Source organism: Eretmochelys imbricata, chromosome 12 (assembly GCF_965152235.1).
Source record: "Eretmochelys imbricata isolate rEreImb1 chromosome 12, rEreImb1.hap1, whole genome shotgun sequence".
Taxonomy (NCBI): Eukaryota; Metazoa; Chordata; order Testudines; family Cheloniidae; genus Eretmochelys; species Eretmochelys imbricata.
In genome coordinates, this window is record NC_135583.1 from 2,989,427 (window position 1) to 3,006,184 (window position 16,758).

General features: G+C 49.4%; 1 protein-coding gene across 1 annotated transcript in view; it reads right to left on the reverse strand.

The window, feature by feature from the left end:
• The window catches only part of CALB2 (calbindin 2), a 61,298-nt gene that overhangs the window by 16,238 nt on the left and 28,302 nt on the right, over nucleotides 1-16,758 (reverse strand). Inside the window, exons 2-3 of the mRNA XM_077831170.1 lie at nucleotides 12,669-12,745; nucleotides 7,607-7,696 (exon numbers count right to left, since the gene is read on the reverse strand). Of these exons, the coding sequence (XP_077687296.1) occupies nucleotides 7,607-7,696; nucleotides 12,669-12,745 (167 nt within the window). The remainder of the gene's footprint in view (nucleotides 1-7,606; nucleotides 7,697-12,668; nucleotides 12,746-16,758) is intronic.

Consider the following 16,758-nt stretch of genomic DNA (forward strand, 5'->3'; position numbering starts at 1 on the left):
TTGGTGATCAAGAAAAGGAGAATTTAAAAGTGGGGCAAAAAAAGTCCTTATATGTACTATTGACACCACCTAGGATTACTGAATGCAAAAGAATCCTAAAAAATCCATTTTCATCATTGACACTGTTTACAATTTGAGCTTTTTTTCCATTTGGACTGGGAAAAGAAGCTAGACAAGTTCACATGTGCACTCCTAGTCAGTTTTAGACAGAAACTGTTTGGGTTTCAAGCACAGGAGGGAACTGTTTACATCCAGATAAAAAACTATTTTTAGTGACATTTTTAAAGGAAAACCCATGAAAACATTAGCAATGGGGTTGGGAACTTTTTAACAAAACCTTACATTTGAAGATCAAGGCAGTTAGGACCAAAGAGAATTGTTCCAAAGAAGATTAATAATTTGAAAGGACCATAGATAAAACTGAGACCTAAACTTTGTGAGGGTCCTCTGTTTTTTCAGTCAATTCAGTTCTCCTTGTCTGTCTGCCTTTCGGTACCCTTTTCACAGCTGTCTTAACTTTGAGTCATTTCTCCCAAGATAGTGTCATTGTCTTAATCAAAGGGCTGGACAACTTTTAATAAGGCCTGGGCAAGCGAGCAGCTGGACAGAAGATTTCTTTAGAAGCTCAGATTGGCAGGAGCCCCCTTTGTATTAGGAAAATAATAAAGTGAAGCTTCCTGGTAAATCGAGAGAGCGGGCAACAGACCTTCAGGAGACAGTGACTGGCTTCCTTGATTTTTTCATTTAGCGGTAACAGCTGAAAGGAACCATGTCCTAGCCACTGAGAACATCCTGGCTATATAGCTGGCTTTGTCATGACAGCAACTCACCAGAGCAATTTCATTCCCTCTGCAGGTAGGGAAAATTTAGATCCGGTGTCACTCCACTGACTTCAATAGGGAGGAGTTTGTCCTGACAAGTTCTCAGATACTATAAAGCTACAAGGATGTAGACTGCGGAGCAAAAGATCTTATAGCCCCCACTGCCCATGGTATATACAAAAAGAACAGGAGGACTTGTGGCACCTTAGAGACTAACCAATTTATTTGAGCATAAGCTTTCGTGAGCTACAGCTCACTTCATCGGATGGTATATACAGTATCCCTGCTCCCCAGTCAGAGTCCTCCCCTCGGAAAGAGAAGTGAAGTCTGGTTCTGCAAACCAACAGTGGATTCATGCAAATCCCACCCATTATGTATGTGACTGGCTTCAGCTGAATTCCTGCCATCCTAAGCCCTGCTCGGCTTCTGCTGTGCCCATGAGCAACTGTACATGAGATGCAGTTACATGAATACTGGTAATTCGTTGGTATGGTCGTCAGGACGCACAGTGCGAAGCATGTTGGGATATGACAGAGTCAGGCCAATTACATATTAATGGTCCCCTCTGCATGTGCTGGCTCAAACGCAGGGCCCAGGCCTGGGGCCTGACTCATGCGGAGTAGCATTTTGGTCCACGAGTAGTTAATGGTACTAGTCAGTGTGCGTCAGGCTAGCAGGATCCGTGCTGACACAACAGTGCCTCCTTGATGGTCACAGGGAGGAAGCGGGTGGGAGGCAAAAATGAGAGTGTACACACGCACAAGGGTGGGGAAAGGGATGAGGACAGGCGAGTCAGAATCACTGATGGCAAAGTGGGGAAGGGAATGTGAGGAGAGGCAGAGAACAGAAGGTAGAGACTGAAATACATCCTCTGGGAGCTAGTGCCTCATCACTCACAGGAAGGGAGGGCAGAGTACAGAAAAGCGAATCCACCTCTAGGGAAGCAGCCAGCTAGACATGCTGCCCTTATTTTAAAGGGACATCCCTTCCTTGGTGCCTAGCCTCCTACAGCACAGGGAGTTGCCAACATCGTCACAGTGTGTGGACCAGGGCCGGCCCACAACATTTTGGCACCTGAGGCGGGGAGCTCAAATGATGTCCCCATGCCCCCTCGGTTGGGCCAAAACTTTGAAAGGTCTCAATTCTTCCTTCTTCCTGTTCTACTCCTTTCATGGTGCTGCTCTGCTACTGACCCCGATAAAGGAGAACTAACAACTTAAAATGCCTTGTTCAAAAATTTTAAGTAACACTTCACGTTCTAATGCCGGAACAGCAAATGTAACTTTTCTTGTCTGGCATTTTAATCTTTTTGAATAATCAAAGTGGAGCTTTCCGTGCCTCCTTGGTTGCAAAGATTTGAACTGCTTCCTGAAGGTCCACGGTCTGGGCCAGCTCATGCTCTGTTGAGATGGTTGCAAGGCTGATCAGCCTCTCCTGTGTCATTGTGGAGCGTAGCTGTGTTTTTCTTAACTTCAGCTTGGAGAAGCTGCGTTCTCCACTGGCAACTGTTACAGGAAGTGTTAGAAGTACGCGCAGAGCAACAAAAGCATTTGGAAAGAGGGTGGTCATCTTATTTGTGCACATATATTCCAGAACAGCCTTTGGAGTTGATCCTGCTGAAATGTATCTTGAAAGGACTTTCAGTTCATCACCTAAATCACTAGCATCAATATCGCGCATGTCATCATGTGTCTCTAGTGCCCTGCATTGCTGCTGTAGGTCTTCTTCAGGTATAGCGAGGGGTTTTGAGTTGCATGACATGTTCTTCAGCTGACTATTGCATAATCTAGCACCTGGTTAAAGAATTCAACTTTGAATTGTTGTTTGGGGTCTGTGACAGGGTCGGGCCAGATGGCTACAGGAGAGTAATCCTATTGGGATCCGGATGCTAAAGGATCCCCCCCCACAGCCAAAGAGGGGGATCCACAGGACCTGGACACCAAATAAATCCCAGGGACAACTAATGAAATAACAGGGACAGGAGTGTGGTCAAAGGGTCAAACACAGGGAACCGGATGGGGACACCGAGCAGAGAACCCCAGACAGCGCCCACAGCTCCTCAAAGGCGTCAAGGGAGTTAGTGGACACCGCCCAGAGGAACTCTGCCCGGATACGTGAACGGACAGAGGATCAGAAATAGGCCCTACAGTCACAGGAGACTCCATCGGCCAACCACCTCACTCTGGTTTTATAGATGGCCATTTTAGCTAGGGCCAGGAGGAGGTTGACCAGGAGATCCCGTGACTTTGTGGGGCCACGGATAGGGAGTGCATAAATAAGAAGGTGAGGGGAAAAGTGCAACCAAAAACATAACAAAATATTTGTGAGGAGCCAGAATAGGGCTGCAGCCTGGCACACTCCAAATATATGTGTGCCAGGGTTTCCCTCACGCCACAAAAGGGGCAGGTATCCGGGACGGGGTGAACCGCGCCAAGTACATGCCCATGCTCACGGCTCCGTGAAGGAGCCGCCAACTGATATCCACGGTGGGCCTCGGGACCAAAGTGGAATATAGGCTGGCCCACCGGGGCTCCTCACCCTCCAAAGGAGGCAGGCAGGGGAGGAGGGCGCCAAAGAGGGTGGGCTGGACGGGGGGACAATCAGGGTTTAGGGGTCAGTCGCCGACACAGGGTGGAATTCCAGCTCCTCTAGCTGCACTGGGGGAGGGGGGGATACAACAGCATTGGGGGTGCAGTGAAGAGGGTTTAAACTAAAATGGGGAGTGGCACAAGTGCATGGGAGGGGGCATGGGCGCACGGAGCAAGGGGCTGAGCAGGCTGGAGTTAGGGCAGGGAAACCAAGGGGCTAGCTCCAGAGGCTGGGGCGGGGCAAACAAACAAAGGCTGAGGAGGGAAAACGGGCGGGGCAGGCAAACAAACTGAAGCTAGTAAGGGGGGCTGGGGCTAAAGGGAAGCAAAAGCTGCAAGGGGCAAATGGGGCAGGTGGCAAGGGGAAAAGCTTTGCGGTGGGCAGTCCGTGGGGGGGAGGCACGTGCGCCCATGTGCACTAGCACAGAGTCAGTTTGGCTGGCTGCTGCTTCTGGCCCAAAGGGTGGAATCGGGGTGTGGCAAGCCAAGCAAGCAGCTGAGTCCAGAGGCAGGAGCTGAGGCAGATGGTAAACAGCCCGTGGGGGAGGTGGAGGGGGCAGCGGTGGTGGTAGTGGTGGGGGTTGGGGGGGACACAGATGGATCGGGGGGCAGCTCCACGCCACACACTCCCTGTGTCCCTGCAAACACAGCCAAGACCCCCACCACAAGAGCACAGTTCGAAAGTTTCTCAGTTCCAAAGGCCCCCTCCACGGTGGTCTGCAAAGTCTCCAGATGCTCCCCCACTGGTAGATGGTCCTCTTCTTCTCCTCCTCGGGGCTTCAGCAGCTCCAGGCAGCAGACTCCGCAGCAGCAGCTCCAGGAACTCCAGGTGATGGTCCAGGCAGGCAGAAAGGACCCCTCAGGTGGTGGTGGTGGTGGTGTCCACAACAGCAACAGCTGGGGCTGGGGTCCCTCACGCCCCCTTTCTGGGGAGCAGGCCCCCCCCAAGGGGTTGCAGTTGGAGCAGTAGCAGCACCCAAGGTGGGGGGTCCTGCAGCCGGCCAGCAACCAGGTAGCAGAGAAGGGGGATGGTATCTGGCCCAGCCAGGGAAGCAGCTGGAGCAGTAGCAGCAGAGAGAGCCCAGGGCCGAGCAGAAGCAGCCCTCTCCCTCCAGGCCAGAGGGCTACAGGAGAGGTATTTTTTTTTTTGTTGAAGCAGAAAAGAATTTTATTTGTGAAACACTTACAAAGAATCACCAAAGAGGATAAAGCAAAACTATGCAACAAAACAAGAGCAAGCAGAAGATATAACACAGCAGCCTTCAGGAGGGAGAAGTGTTCAGGCTAGCCTGGGCCCAGAGCGGGGTTGCTTCCTCGACACTCGTGGTCTTCCACCCCCTCGAGTTACCTAGTGCCATGCCCAGTGTCACCGATTATTCCTCTCCTGAGAGTGCCCGACAAGATGGGCACAGCTGCGGGGTGGGCGGTTTGGGGTGGGGAGGAGTACACCCACGTGTTATAGGACCCCTCCTAGGTGACAATGATGATGGTATCCACAGCGGTAACGGCTGGGGTTGGGGTCTCTTGCTCTTCCCCTCAATCAAAGGGTCAGGCGGAGGGAACCGGATGGGGTCACCGAGCAGAGAACCTTGGACAGCGCCCACCGCTCCTCGAAGGTGTCAAGGGAGTTGGTGGACGCCGCCCAGAGGAACTCTGCCCGGATACGTGAATGGCTGCGTTGTGCAACACTTTGCTGTGTTGTGCCTCTGTTTCCCCATCTGTCAAATGGGGATTATGATGATCAGTGTAAGAGCCTGCTATTATGTAGCTCAGCCACTAGAGGGCAACAGATTGCGATTCCTTACTACCCAGAGTGCAGATCACACTTACACTCAGCACTGATATTGCCTGCCCAGGTATTTCTATCTTATTTTAATGCAGCGCAGCAGCTGGAAACACGGAGAAGCCAAATCCGCGGGACCAGCCAACTCCCCACTTGTCACCATGAAGAGCTCTGCAGACCGTAGTCTGGGACTACTGCCTCATTAAAAAATATGCCACACAGTTCTCTCTCATATTTCAACAATCATGCAAAATAGATACAACTCTGATACCTCATCCCAGGTATGAGTTTATACCACTGGCCCTGAAAGATCAGCTTCATCTTTGACCTGACAGTTGATGTAAGAGTTTATAGCCCTTCTCAAACCTTATTCTAGCTACGCCATTTTTATTGTTCCTATCAATGTCTAATCCTTTTCTACATCCCACTAAGCTCTTGGATTTAATAATTTCCTGCAGCAGTGAGAACCAGGCCTCCTGGGTTCAGTTCTTGTCACTCTGATAGAGCAGAAATAGAAATGGTCCAGGAAAAGGCAGCAGAAATGATTAGAAGCCTATAGAGACTATATGAAGATAAATTAAAAAGATTAAGATGCTTTTCTTTAGAGAGGAGACGAATGAGGGGGAATATAAAATAATTACTGGGAGAGAGGAGGGTTCCCATTTATCCAATCTCATAACTTGGGAGCAAAGGGGCAGACAATGAAATGTAAATCAACAACTTCTACAGCTGTTCAACAACTTCTACAGGGAAATTCTGTTTTATGCAATGCATAGTTAGCCAGTGGAACTCCCTGCCACAATATGTTAGTGGGATAGAAGGAGGACTTAAACATGTATATGAATAGTGAGAACATCAGCAGCTGTTACACTAGCTGGGATAACAATCCATAATGAGCATCCACTCATGCATCAGGACAAAAGGCAGCCACATTAGTTGCCAGGGGTTCAGAAGATGTTTCTCCCATGGCTATTGGATTCATAGAATCATAGAATATTAGGGTTGGAAGGGACCTCAGGAGGTCATCTAGTCCCACCCCCTGCTCAAAAGCAGGACCGATCCCCAACTAAATCATCCCAGCCAGGGCTTTGTCAAGACTGATCTTAAAAACCTCTAATGAAAGAGATTCCACCACCTCCCTAGGTAACCCATTCCAGTGCTTCACCACCCTCCTAGTGAAAACGTTTTACCTAATATCCAACCTAAACCTCCCCCACTGCTACTTGAGACCATTACTCCTTGTTCTGCCATCTAGTACCACTGAGAACAGTCTAGATCCATCCTCTTTGGAACCCCCTTTCAGGTAGTTGAAAGCAGCTATCCAATCCCCTCTCATTCTTCTCTTCTGCAGACTAAACAATCCCAGTTCCCTCAGCCTCTCCTCATAAATCATGTGTTCCAGCCCCCTAATAATTTCTGTTGCCTTCCGCTGGACTCTTCCCAGTTTTTCCACATCCTTCTTGTAGCATGGGGCCCAAAACTGGACACAGTACTCCAGATGAGGCCTCACCAATGTCGAATAGAGGGGAATGATCACGTCCCTCGATCTGCTGGCAATGCCCCTACTTATACATCCCAAAATGCCATTGGCCTTCTTGGCAACAATGACACACTGTTGACTCATATCCAGCTTCTTGTCCACCATAACCCCTAGGTCCTTTTCTGCAGAACTGCTGCCTAGCCACTCGGTCCCTAGTCTGTAGCGTGCATGGGATTCTTCTGTCCTAAGTTGAGGACTCTGCACTTGTCCCTGTTGCATAGGTACCAACTTCTCCTGGTGCCAGTGGGTGCTCATGCTCCCCTGCCCTCACCCCAACTCCACCTCTGCCCTTCCCCCATTCTAACCCCTTCCCCAAAGTCCCCACCCCAACTCCGCCCCCTCCCTGCCCCTATTGGACTCCTTCCCCAAATCCCCACCTCTTCCGTGCCTCCTCCCCTGAGCACGCCACGTTCCCGCTACTCCTCGCTCCCTCCCACAGCCTGTTATGCCGTGAAACAGCTGTTTTGTGGTGGCAAGTGCTGGGAGGAGAAGCAGAGAAGGCGTGCTCATGGGAGGAGGCAGAGGTGAGCTGGGGTGGGGCGGGGAGCTGCATTTTCAAAGGTGCCTAAGGGAATCAGGTGCTCAGATCTCACGGAAATCCAATGGGATCTGGACACCTGACTCCCTGAGGCTGCTTTGACAAGGCAGCCTAATGCAACATGTGGCAAGATTCACACTCCCCACCTCTGGAGTGCAAGAGGATCCATGTGTCCATGCTAGGATCTAATCCCCCAGCATCGGTGGGACATCCTGGTCCCAATGAAGCCAATGACAAGTCTCTCACTGACTTCAGTGGGGCCAGGATTTCCCCCTGAGCATAGTAGTATTGATGAGAGCAGCTTGCGGGTGCGATGCTGGCCCGAGCACCACTCACCTCGGCCATTTCAATTCTGCCATCTGCATTCTTGTCATACTTCTGCATGAACTCCTTCATCTTCTCTGCAAAGTTGCCATTCTTAGAGTCCTGTGAACAAAGCGAGAAGGTTGTCCCTCTTGCACTCCAGCAGGGCCTCTGTGCCTCCCGCACTGTGTCTGGTCAGTGCGTTGGCTTCGAGCCATGAAATGATGAGAGAGAACAGCAAATGGGAAGGACACTGCTTGGACGTCGAACAAGCCAGTACATCAGCAAGGAGTCCCTTTCTCTCTTAGCCCAAGGCAGGAGAGCCAACGGAATATCCTACCTCAACGCATTTGGGTTAAATGATTATTACAATTGTGCCTATGTGCCCCATTGCTCTAGGCACTGTACACACACACACAGACAGACCCTGCCTGGAAGAGTTTACAATGTAACTAGACAAGAAGAATTAGTCTCATTCCCGGCTAAGAAGCTGAGGCTCAGTGAGATTGAGGGAGACTCAGGGCAGCAAGGGCAGAGCTAGGATCTGAATCAGATTTGCTGCACTGAGGTCAGTGCCTTAACCCCAAGAGTGCTCCCATCTAATCCAAGAGAGCAGACTGGCAGCTTGCAGGGAACACTAATCTCAATGAGTTTGAGGTGAGTAACAACCCAGCCTCACATCAAACCAGGAAAGGGAGCTGCCCATGTATCCCTGGCCAGCTAATGCCAGTGTCAGGGTTCCCTCCCCACTCTGAACTCTAGGCAGTTCAGATATGGGGACCTGGATGAAAGACCCCCTAAGCTTATTTCTACCAGTTTAGGTTAAAACTTTCCCAAGGCACAAATTCTTTGCCCTTGGACAGTACGCTGCTACCACCAAGTGATTTAACAAAGAATCAGGGAAAGGACTACTTGGAGTTCCTATTCCCCCAAAATATCCCCCCAAACCCCTTCATCCCCTTCCCTGGGGAGGCTTGAGAATAATATCCCAACCAATTGGTTAAAAAGTGATCACAGACCCAAACCCCTGGGTCTTAGGACAATAGAGAAATCAGTCAGGTTCTTAAAAGAAGGATTTTATTTAAAAATAAAAATCACCTCTGTAAAATCAGGATGGAAAATAACTTTACAGGGTAACAAAAGATTCAAAAACACAGCAGAACTTCCTCTTGGCTTAGTTTCAAAGTTACGAAAAACAGGAATAAACCTCCCTCCAGCAAAGGAAAAATTCACAAGCAAAAAACAAAAGATAATCTAACACACCTTGCCTGGCTTTTACTTACAATTTTTGTAGTATGAGGGACTTTTAGGATGGTTTATAGGAGAAGGAGTTTTCTGACCTGATGTTTCTCTGCTTCCCAAGAGAACACACAAAAAACAAAAGCCTTCCCCCCAAGATTTGAAAGTATCTTCTTTCCCCATTGGTCCTTTTTGTCAGGTGCCAACCAGGTTATTTGAACTACTTCACTCCTCACAGGTAAGGAGGAATTCTAGGCTACCCTTAGCTGTATGGTTATGACAGCCAGCTTTACAGATTACTCTGTAAAGGCTGCAAACCCTTACTAGTGAGCGTAACACTCACTACCCAGAGCAGTCCTTTTAATGGCATTGGGGATCCTCTGGGCTGGGAGAGGTTGCAGGGTCAGGTTTTATTAATATAACTTTTGCTAAGGCGACTCTGTCTAAAGCTCCTGTTGACTCCAACGTTAACTCAACATTGCCAACTCTTGTGATTTATTGTGAGGCTCACACTGTTTGGTGTTTTCTCTTCAAGCCCCAGCTCCTGGAGTCATGTGATAATAGGAGAATTGCAGCTTGCATTTAAAAAAAAGTAGGATTTGAGCCCTTGGGTGTGTGGAGAAAAGCTGGAAAATGTGACGCCCCTAAAGGCTCCAACGACAAATATAAAGACCCCAGATCTATTATTTTTGTGATTGGGCAGGGGGGCGCTGGCCTGTGATTTTTGCGGGGTTGGCAATGTTGTTAATGACTCAGAAATGGCAAAGTAGATTTTGCAGAAACTTTCCTAAACAAACATCACCTTGGGGCCGAGACCAAGCCTGGAGGGCTAGATACTGGAGACACTTATGACATGGGCAAGCAGAATATTGTGTGTACCAGGGGAGAAAGACAATCAAACTACCCACATCCAGCTCTACTCAGATTGCAAGTCATAGGAGCTGGAAAACAATAACCCAGCCTTTCCCCAAGCAGCAGATTGAAGTTTAATGGTCACCCTCTTTTCAGAACCCTCTTCCTTAGTTGGCTTGTCATTTACTCTCTGAAAACAAGAGAAAAGATCACGAGTTATGAGGCTTTGTTGCTAGATTTCAGAGTAACAGCCGTGTTAGTCTGTATTCGCAAAAATAAAAGGAGTACTTGTGGCACCTTAGAGACTAAAGTGAGCTGTAGCTCATGAAAGCTTATGCTCAAATAAATTGGTTAGTCTCTAAGGTGCCACAAGTCCTCCTTTTCTTTTTGTTGCTAGAGTGTCTCAGCCATTAGAAGAGACCAAATTAGATGCTAAAAAACTGCTCAGCAGAGGAAGTGCAGTCCAGTGGTTAGAGGAGCGGGAACTAGGTGCTAGTGCTCCTGAATACTGTTCCTGATTCAGCCACTGACTTGCTCGGTGGCCTTAACCAAGTCTCTTCACCTTCCTTGTGCCTCATTTTCCCTATTGTTAAAAATGGGGCTAATCCTATTTCTCTCTTAGGATCGCTGTACAGCTTAATTAATCTCCATACACACAGTGGCTGGAGATCCTCAAATGCCAGGTGCTATTAAAATTGTATTGACTTTTGTTTGGGGCCAGTTCTTCCGTATGCGAATAATCGGATGGGTGGGTCCCTCTTTAAAGCAGCATGGGCTTGCCATGCCTTCTTACCTTCGGGCCTTTGCACAGCCAAAGCAGTAGGAAAGGCCACCTGGGCTAAACCCAAGGAGGCCTTGGTTAGGCAAGGGGTTTTGATTGGCCGGCAGGGGGCAGTGTAGTGATTGGGGCTGAGCAGTGTTTGGTCAGCAGGGGATGATGAGCAATGGATCCGCTAAGGAACAGGCACATAGGTGTCCGTGCTCACGCCATGTCAAATGGCTTGGCCTGAGTGAGCAAACCTTGGCTGATGGGGACCCCAAACTGTGTGTGGAGGGGACAGCAGCACAAAGTGGAGCTAGTTTGCTGCCCTCTCAGCGCTTACATCCAACCCCCTGTAAAGGGAGCACAGCCCCAGAAGGAAAGAACAGTCAAAGCAGCAGTCTGGTTATGCCACAGCCCCTCCGAGGCAGTGGGGCCCTGCTCTCCAAGGCTGTTTGGAAGAAGTGGAGATCGTGTTTGCAGTGATTCCATAATTTATGCTGTCAGTTCCATCTGCAGCCTTGCATATGCTCCCATGAATATTGCACAGACATCTGCCAGCAGGCTGCCAGGCTCAGTGCCACCTATGCCAGCCTGATGATCACATGGCAGCGGGCAAGCCTAGTTCAGTCTCACACTGGTGTGAGAAAGGGGGCTGAGTTGTAGGGAAAGCTCGTCTCTGGCTTGCCTTGGCCAGAGAGACGGCACCATGACCCAGAATACGAGGGTGATACTGGGGAGGAGGGGAGCAGAAAATGAGAGGAATAAATGAGGCTCTTTAGGGATCACCCCTTCCACACACCCCCTCCCAAAACCCATCTGTGGATGTTAGGGCTAGAATAAAAGTTTCATAAGGAAGGAGATAAGAGCTGGCTCGGTGGCAGGGCTCTGTGCTGTCACGCGGGACAAGTGGCTTCAGGGTCCAGTTTGGACTAGCAGAGACTGGACTCACACTGCAGAGCTGGTAGCTAGGGTCTGAAAATGGCAAATACCCTGAGTTACTCAGCAGCGGCTCTCTCAGCTGACTGAGGCGTGAATGGATTTCAGCCTGGTCCTTAGCCAGCGAAGACTGGCGCCTGAACCCACCCCAGATGCTTAAAAATCACAAGTCAGCCCCCCCCAAAATCAGGAGACTGGCTTAGAAATCACGAGTTTTTGGAAAAAATAACCCATTGGGGGTGATTTTTATTTGCCTGCTGATATTGGAACCTTAAGGTTGTCCTCGTGTCACATTCTCAAGCTGCTCTTTGCAAAGCCTGAGGGCTAGAAACGTATTCGTATTGACCATTTTAAAACTGTTCTTTACTAACCACAAGTAGCCATGACCTGAATTTCCAATGCCAACTGCAATATGGCCCTGCGAGCTGCTGGGGCCTTAACATCAGTGGTGACGCAGAAGAGTGAGCGACCACCCTGCTCCTTGCAGCACTGCACCTCTAGCTCTATGCTGGGCCAGCAGGGTCAAAAGTGACGCAAAGGGGAGTACACCACCTACAGAACCTGTCACACACAACCCCTTCTTGTAGCTGGGGCACTGGGGCTGCAACAGATTCTCATGTAATCACTCGACTCCAGTAGCTGGGGCTTTAGGTAAAACATCAAATATTGCAAGACACAATAAAGTCACGGGAGTTGGCAACACAGATAGTGCAGCCTACAAACGCATATTTGCAGCAGATGTTTCCAGTGTTTACAGAGAGGCCATAATTTTTTTAAACCCAACTGTGTAATAATGTGAACATATGGGGGAAATACCCTAACTTCTCATTACATGGAAATACTTGCCCAAGTATAAATTGGTAAGGCACATATTGATTCCTAGCCAAATCCTGCTGACTTTGAAGAGTCAGGACCAATCATCATCAAGAGGTTTAGCTTGGCACCCACACTGGGATTTTAGGTACCCTAGAAGTAGGCCTGAGATACGGAGTTCAGAACCAGACTTTTCCAACGTCCAGAGCTGTTTGGAGCCAGGATTGGGACCCCACGCCAATCTCAGGTCAGACCCAAGCCCCTGAGTCCTTTTGAAATTTGCTTGTCACTACTGGGCATGGCCCCTAAAACTTGCAGGTGATGGGCAGAGATTCCAGCTCCCTGAGAACGGCTCTTCGTTGCAACCCTCATAGGGAATGAGGCAACACTGAGCTGTGCAGGAGACTCAGGTCAGGAGAAGAACAGGAAAGGAGGGAACAAAGAAGAGGAGGAAGAACAGCAGGAAGAGGAAAGGAAATGTATTTTTCTTACCACTCCAGCACCCTTCCTAGCACTTTCCAGCTCCTGGAAGAAGTTTTCCAGCTCCTTGCCTTCAATGTAGCCATTTCCTGCAAGGAAAACAAACATATGGTTAAAAGTGGTTGAGCCAGTGATGGGCATAAGGCAGTGCCGGATTAAGGCCTGTGTGGAGAGGCCCAGCTCCTGGAGTCATGTGATTACACCAGAATTTAAACATTCAGAAAAAAAAACAAAATGAATTTCTAGCCTTTGTGGTTGGAAAAAAAAGCTTGAAAACATGGCCCAAGTGTAACCAACGCAGTGATGTCTGCCTGAGTCTGCAGAGAGTCTACGACAATTGCTTGGAGTGGGGAAACTGCCCCTTGTTTCTCAAAAGGGGGCTATCTCCAAGACCTTTTGCTCCAGGGCAACCCACCAAACCCGATTTGGCAGAGGACTGGATGTAACAGGAGGAATAGAATGCAGCTGGCCTAGCCCACATATCTAACTAGTTTCACCGGGCTGCTGAAGTATGTCCGGAATGCCCCCACAGCCTACCCCGCTGCTCTTGGTGGAGACAACGGGGCTCCATACCGCTTCTCTTGCCTCTCTGGGAGTGGAGGCCCCCCTGCCACCTCCACTCCCAGCCGGGGCTGGGCCAGGGCACAGGGTTCTGGGGATACAGCCATGGAGGGCCTGGTACCATAGTGTGCCTGTGGTCCCAGATTGCCTTATTATCCATCCCCAGTCCGTCGAACGGGAGGAGCTCTGTGTGTCTATGGAGTTCCCTTGCCACACTTCCCTGACCCCTGAGCAGAGGCAGGAGGGAGGCTCTTCAGCTACTCTCCCTTAAGCTCAGTTTGGGCGTCAGTAACTCAGCAGAGGCAGGGAGCAGGCTCAGGAGAGAGCAGCACAGATTCAGGCAGTGTCTGTTCTCTGGATTTCCCTCTGGCATTATTCACTCCTGCGAGGGCAGACTGGCGTTACTGGTGCTCAAGCCTTCCAAAATAGGCCCAGAACTTGGGCCAAAGGGCCGGGGCTTGCTTATAGCATCAGGAGAGAACTGGATATGGGCCCCCGGCACAACATTTTAGATCCAGGTCTGAAGTGTGAGGCTGTTGTAGCCAGGCTCTTGCCTCATGATTGGAAGACAGGCAGAACTCGGATGGGCTGGGCCGAAAGCAGACTGATAGACACAGCCTCTGCTAACTGAAAGCATCGCATCTGGTGCACCTCCAGGCAACACTTTGCTCCAACACATGCCTCAGTGTAACCCTCACCCTGTCTCATCCCATCCCCTCCTGCCCATCACACCCCAGTGACAGCTAAAGCCCTGCCACACCCCATCCCCCTGCCCAGCACACAGCATATGGGGTGTCACACTTTTGCATCTAACTGCAGGGTTAGAAGGGACAGCAAGGTTCCTCTAGTCCCGGGTTTCAGTTCACCACCATGATATGAATATGTCGTGTTTGTACAAAGGATGCCTTGTGAGGTCTCATTTTGTAAGTCTTGATTTGTTGAACAAGAATATCCTGTTGGATTATGTATGCTACCACTGTGTGCAAAGCTCTGAGGTATTGCTATATGTGATACTGAAATGTGGTGTGAGGTTGGGAACACCCACAGCCAGCCTTTCCGTTACAACAAAGGAGTAGCCATCAATAGCCAGCTGGTCGTTAATGGCTCATCAACGCACAATCCACTCTTCCAGAGGCTTCTCAGAGAAGGCACGTACACAATGGAGACTGCTTGAGCAATGGAGACTGCCTGACCCGCATGTCACAGCGAGGACCTTTTTGGCAGCTGGAAGAAGGTATAAAAAGAGAGCCTCTTCCCCGCCCCCACCCAACTCAACACCCGGAAGAAGGTCTGGAGGACAAAGACTTTGACCTGGGGGAGTTTGGTCCCAGGCTGGGGGTTCCCAGCTTGTGTATTACGAAACTGTAACCTGCTTGTACCCTCCGTCAGGGTGAGAAAAGCTGTTTCGTTCAACTCTTGCTTAGACTAAATGTTTAGGATTTAGAATGCGTGTTACCTTTTTATTTTCTTCTTTATTTTCTTAACTATCTCTGATCTTTATGCCTACCACTTACAATCACGTCAATTCTCTCTCTGTTGTTAATAAATTTACTTTTAATGTTGGGAAATCTGCTCATGTTACAAAGGCTGACACCGGCCCACTTTCCTTTGACGAAGTGGGGAACTAGGTAATGAACTTACACTGGCCAGGCTCCTGACCAGTGCAAACTAGTACAGTTCTGGGGTGCAAGACTGGGGAGCTGGCGAGGGGGGATTGGCTGGAGCCTCCCCATTGTGGGGTCATGAGTGGCTGCGAGACCATTCATGCAGCTCAGTTGGGTGTGTCCCTGCCAGTGGACGGCTGTGTGAGTGCAGGGCCTGTTAGTATCACGGTGTGAGAGACAGCCCAGGGTGGTGGCTTTGGAGGACTCAGGGAGTTCACAGTCCAGGATGCGCCTCGGAGACCCTGCCACACCACGTCAACAACTGGCAAGATCTCATACAGAGATTTACTAGGTGCCATCCTGCATAGCAAGACCTAGCCTGTCAGCCTCCCAGGTTAGCCTGTCTGGGCCAGCTACAGCAGCAAGGTGACTCAAAGCCTTTCCAGAAGTTCAGATCTATAGCCCTAAGCAGGCCTGTGGGCTGTTGTAACATGCAGCAGTGGGCTAGCCATACTTATATGGCCCCCAATACCGTAGTGTCTGAGCACCTCACTGTCTATTACCATATTTATCCACATAACACTCTGGGACATAGGGAAGTGCTATTATCTCATTTTACAAATGGAGCTAAGTGACTTGCACAAGGTCACATGGGAAGTCTGTGGCACAGCAGTAGGTCTCCTATGTACTATGCTACTGCTCTAACGGCTGAACCATCCATCCCCTCGTATCGAGCAGACAGGTGGCTGGCTGGCTTAGAGAAGCACATGCTAGGGCTGATGTGTGACGTGATAAGTGTCAATGTATGACGGAACCCAGTAGATTTGGAACCTCCTCACCATGTTTGAAAGAATCCCCTCTCTCTCCTGGTCTCCAAGAGCACAAAACAAAAGTCAGGTCTGGAACAAAGGCTCAGGGCTCTCTTACATTGGGTCGATCTGGGGCCTATGTAGCTTTGTTCCAACCCAGGCTCTGTAGTTAATAGTGTAGCAGCATTTCCATTATAAACCCTCATTTCAGGGGTATACAGCTCAGCCCCAAGTGCTCGGTCTGGGCTGTGACTTGCCGCACAAATTGTCAGTCAACCAACCTACTTCTCTCTTCTTACCAATCTGAGGCTATGTCTACCCTAAGTTACGCTACTCCAACTACGTGAATAACACAGCTGGAGTGGACATCGCTTAGGTCGACTTACTGCGGTATCTACTACTTGCCCCTCTCGTTTGGGGTGGAGTACTTGGGTTGACCGGACGGCGATCTACGGTCGATTCGGTGGGGCTTCACTAGACCCACTAAATCAACTTCCGGTACGGCAATCACTGGAGCATGGATCCGGCTATAGTGTAGACATAGTCTAAGAGCATTAACTACAGCCCTTTTTGAAATTGCAGGAGAGAGGGGAAAAAAGAAAGATGGATCCAATTGAGATCCTTCTTAGAAGTCAGGCTCCAAAAATGGCTTTGTTTTTTTTTGTTAAAAAGAGGAAATGTGGGAAGTGAGTCTCCCTCAACTTGATCAGATCATTGCTTCTATGTTGAGATTGGACGTCGGTCAATGCACAACTAGTAAACGAAAATCAGCCACTGAATATGCAGCAACTTGTCTTCAAAGCTCTTTCCTATGCCGTCTGACGGTGCATCATGGCACCTTGCACGGACATTGCTCTTTCCTAGAGCCTTGAAAGACTGAAGAACCAGAGGAATTATTTTGATCACCACTAAAATGCAGCCACTTCAGGTGTGGCATGTGGCAGTCTGTAGCCATTTTACAGTCCATTAAATACAAACCCAGGATATTAAAACAGCAACAAGCCCCTCTACATGGAAACTAGCCAGGAAGAAGGAAACATAACCAAAATCTCCACAACCTGGACTCCCATACTGCAACAGCGCCCAAATATCATTCAGAAAGATGGAGTCTGCAGCATGCCCCAAGGG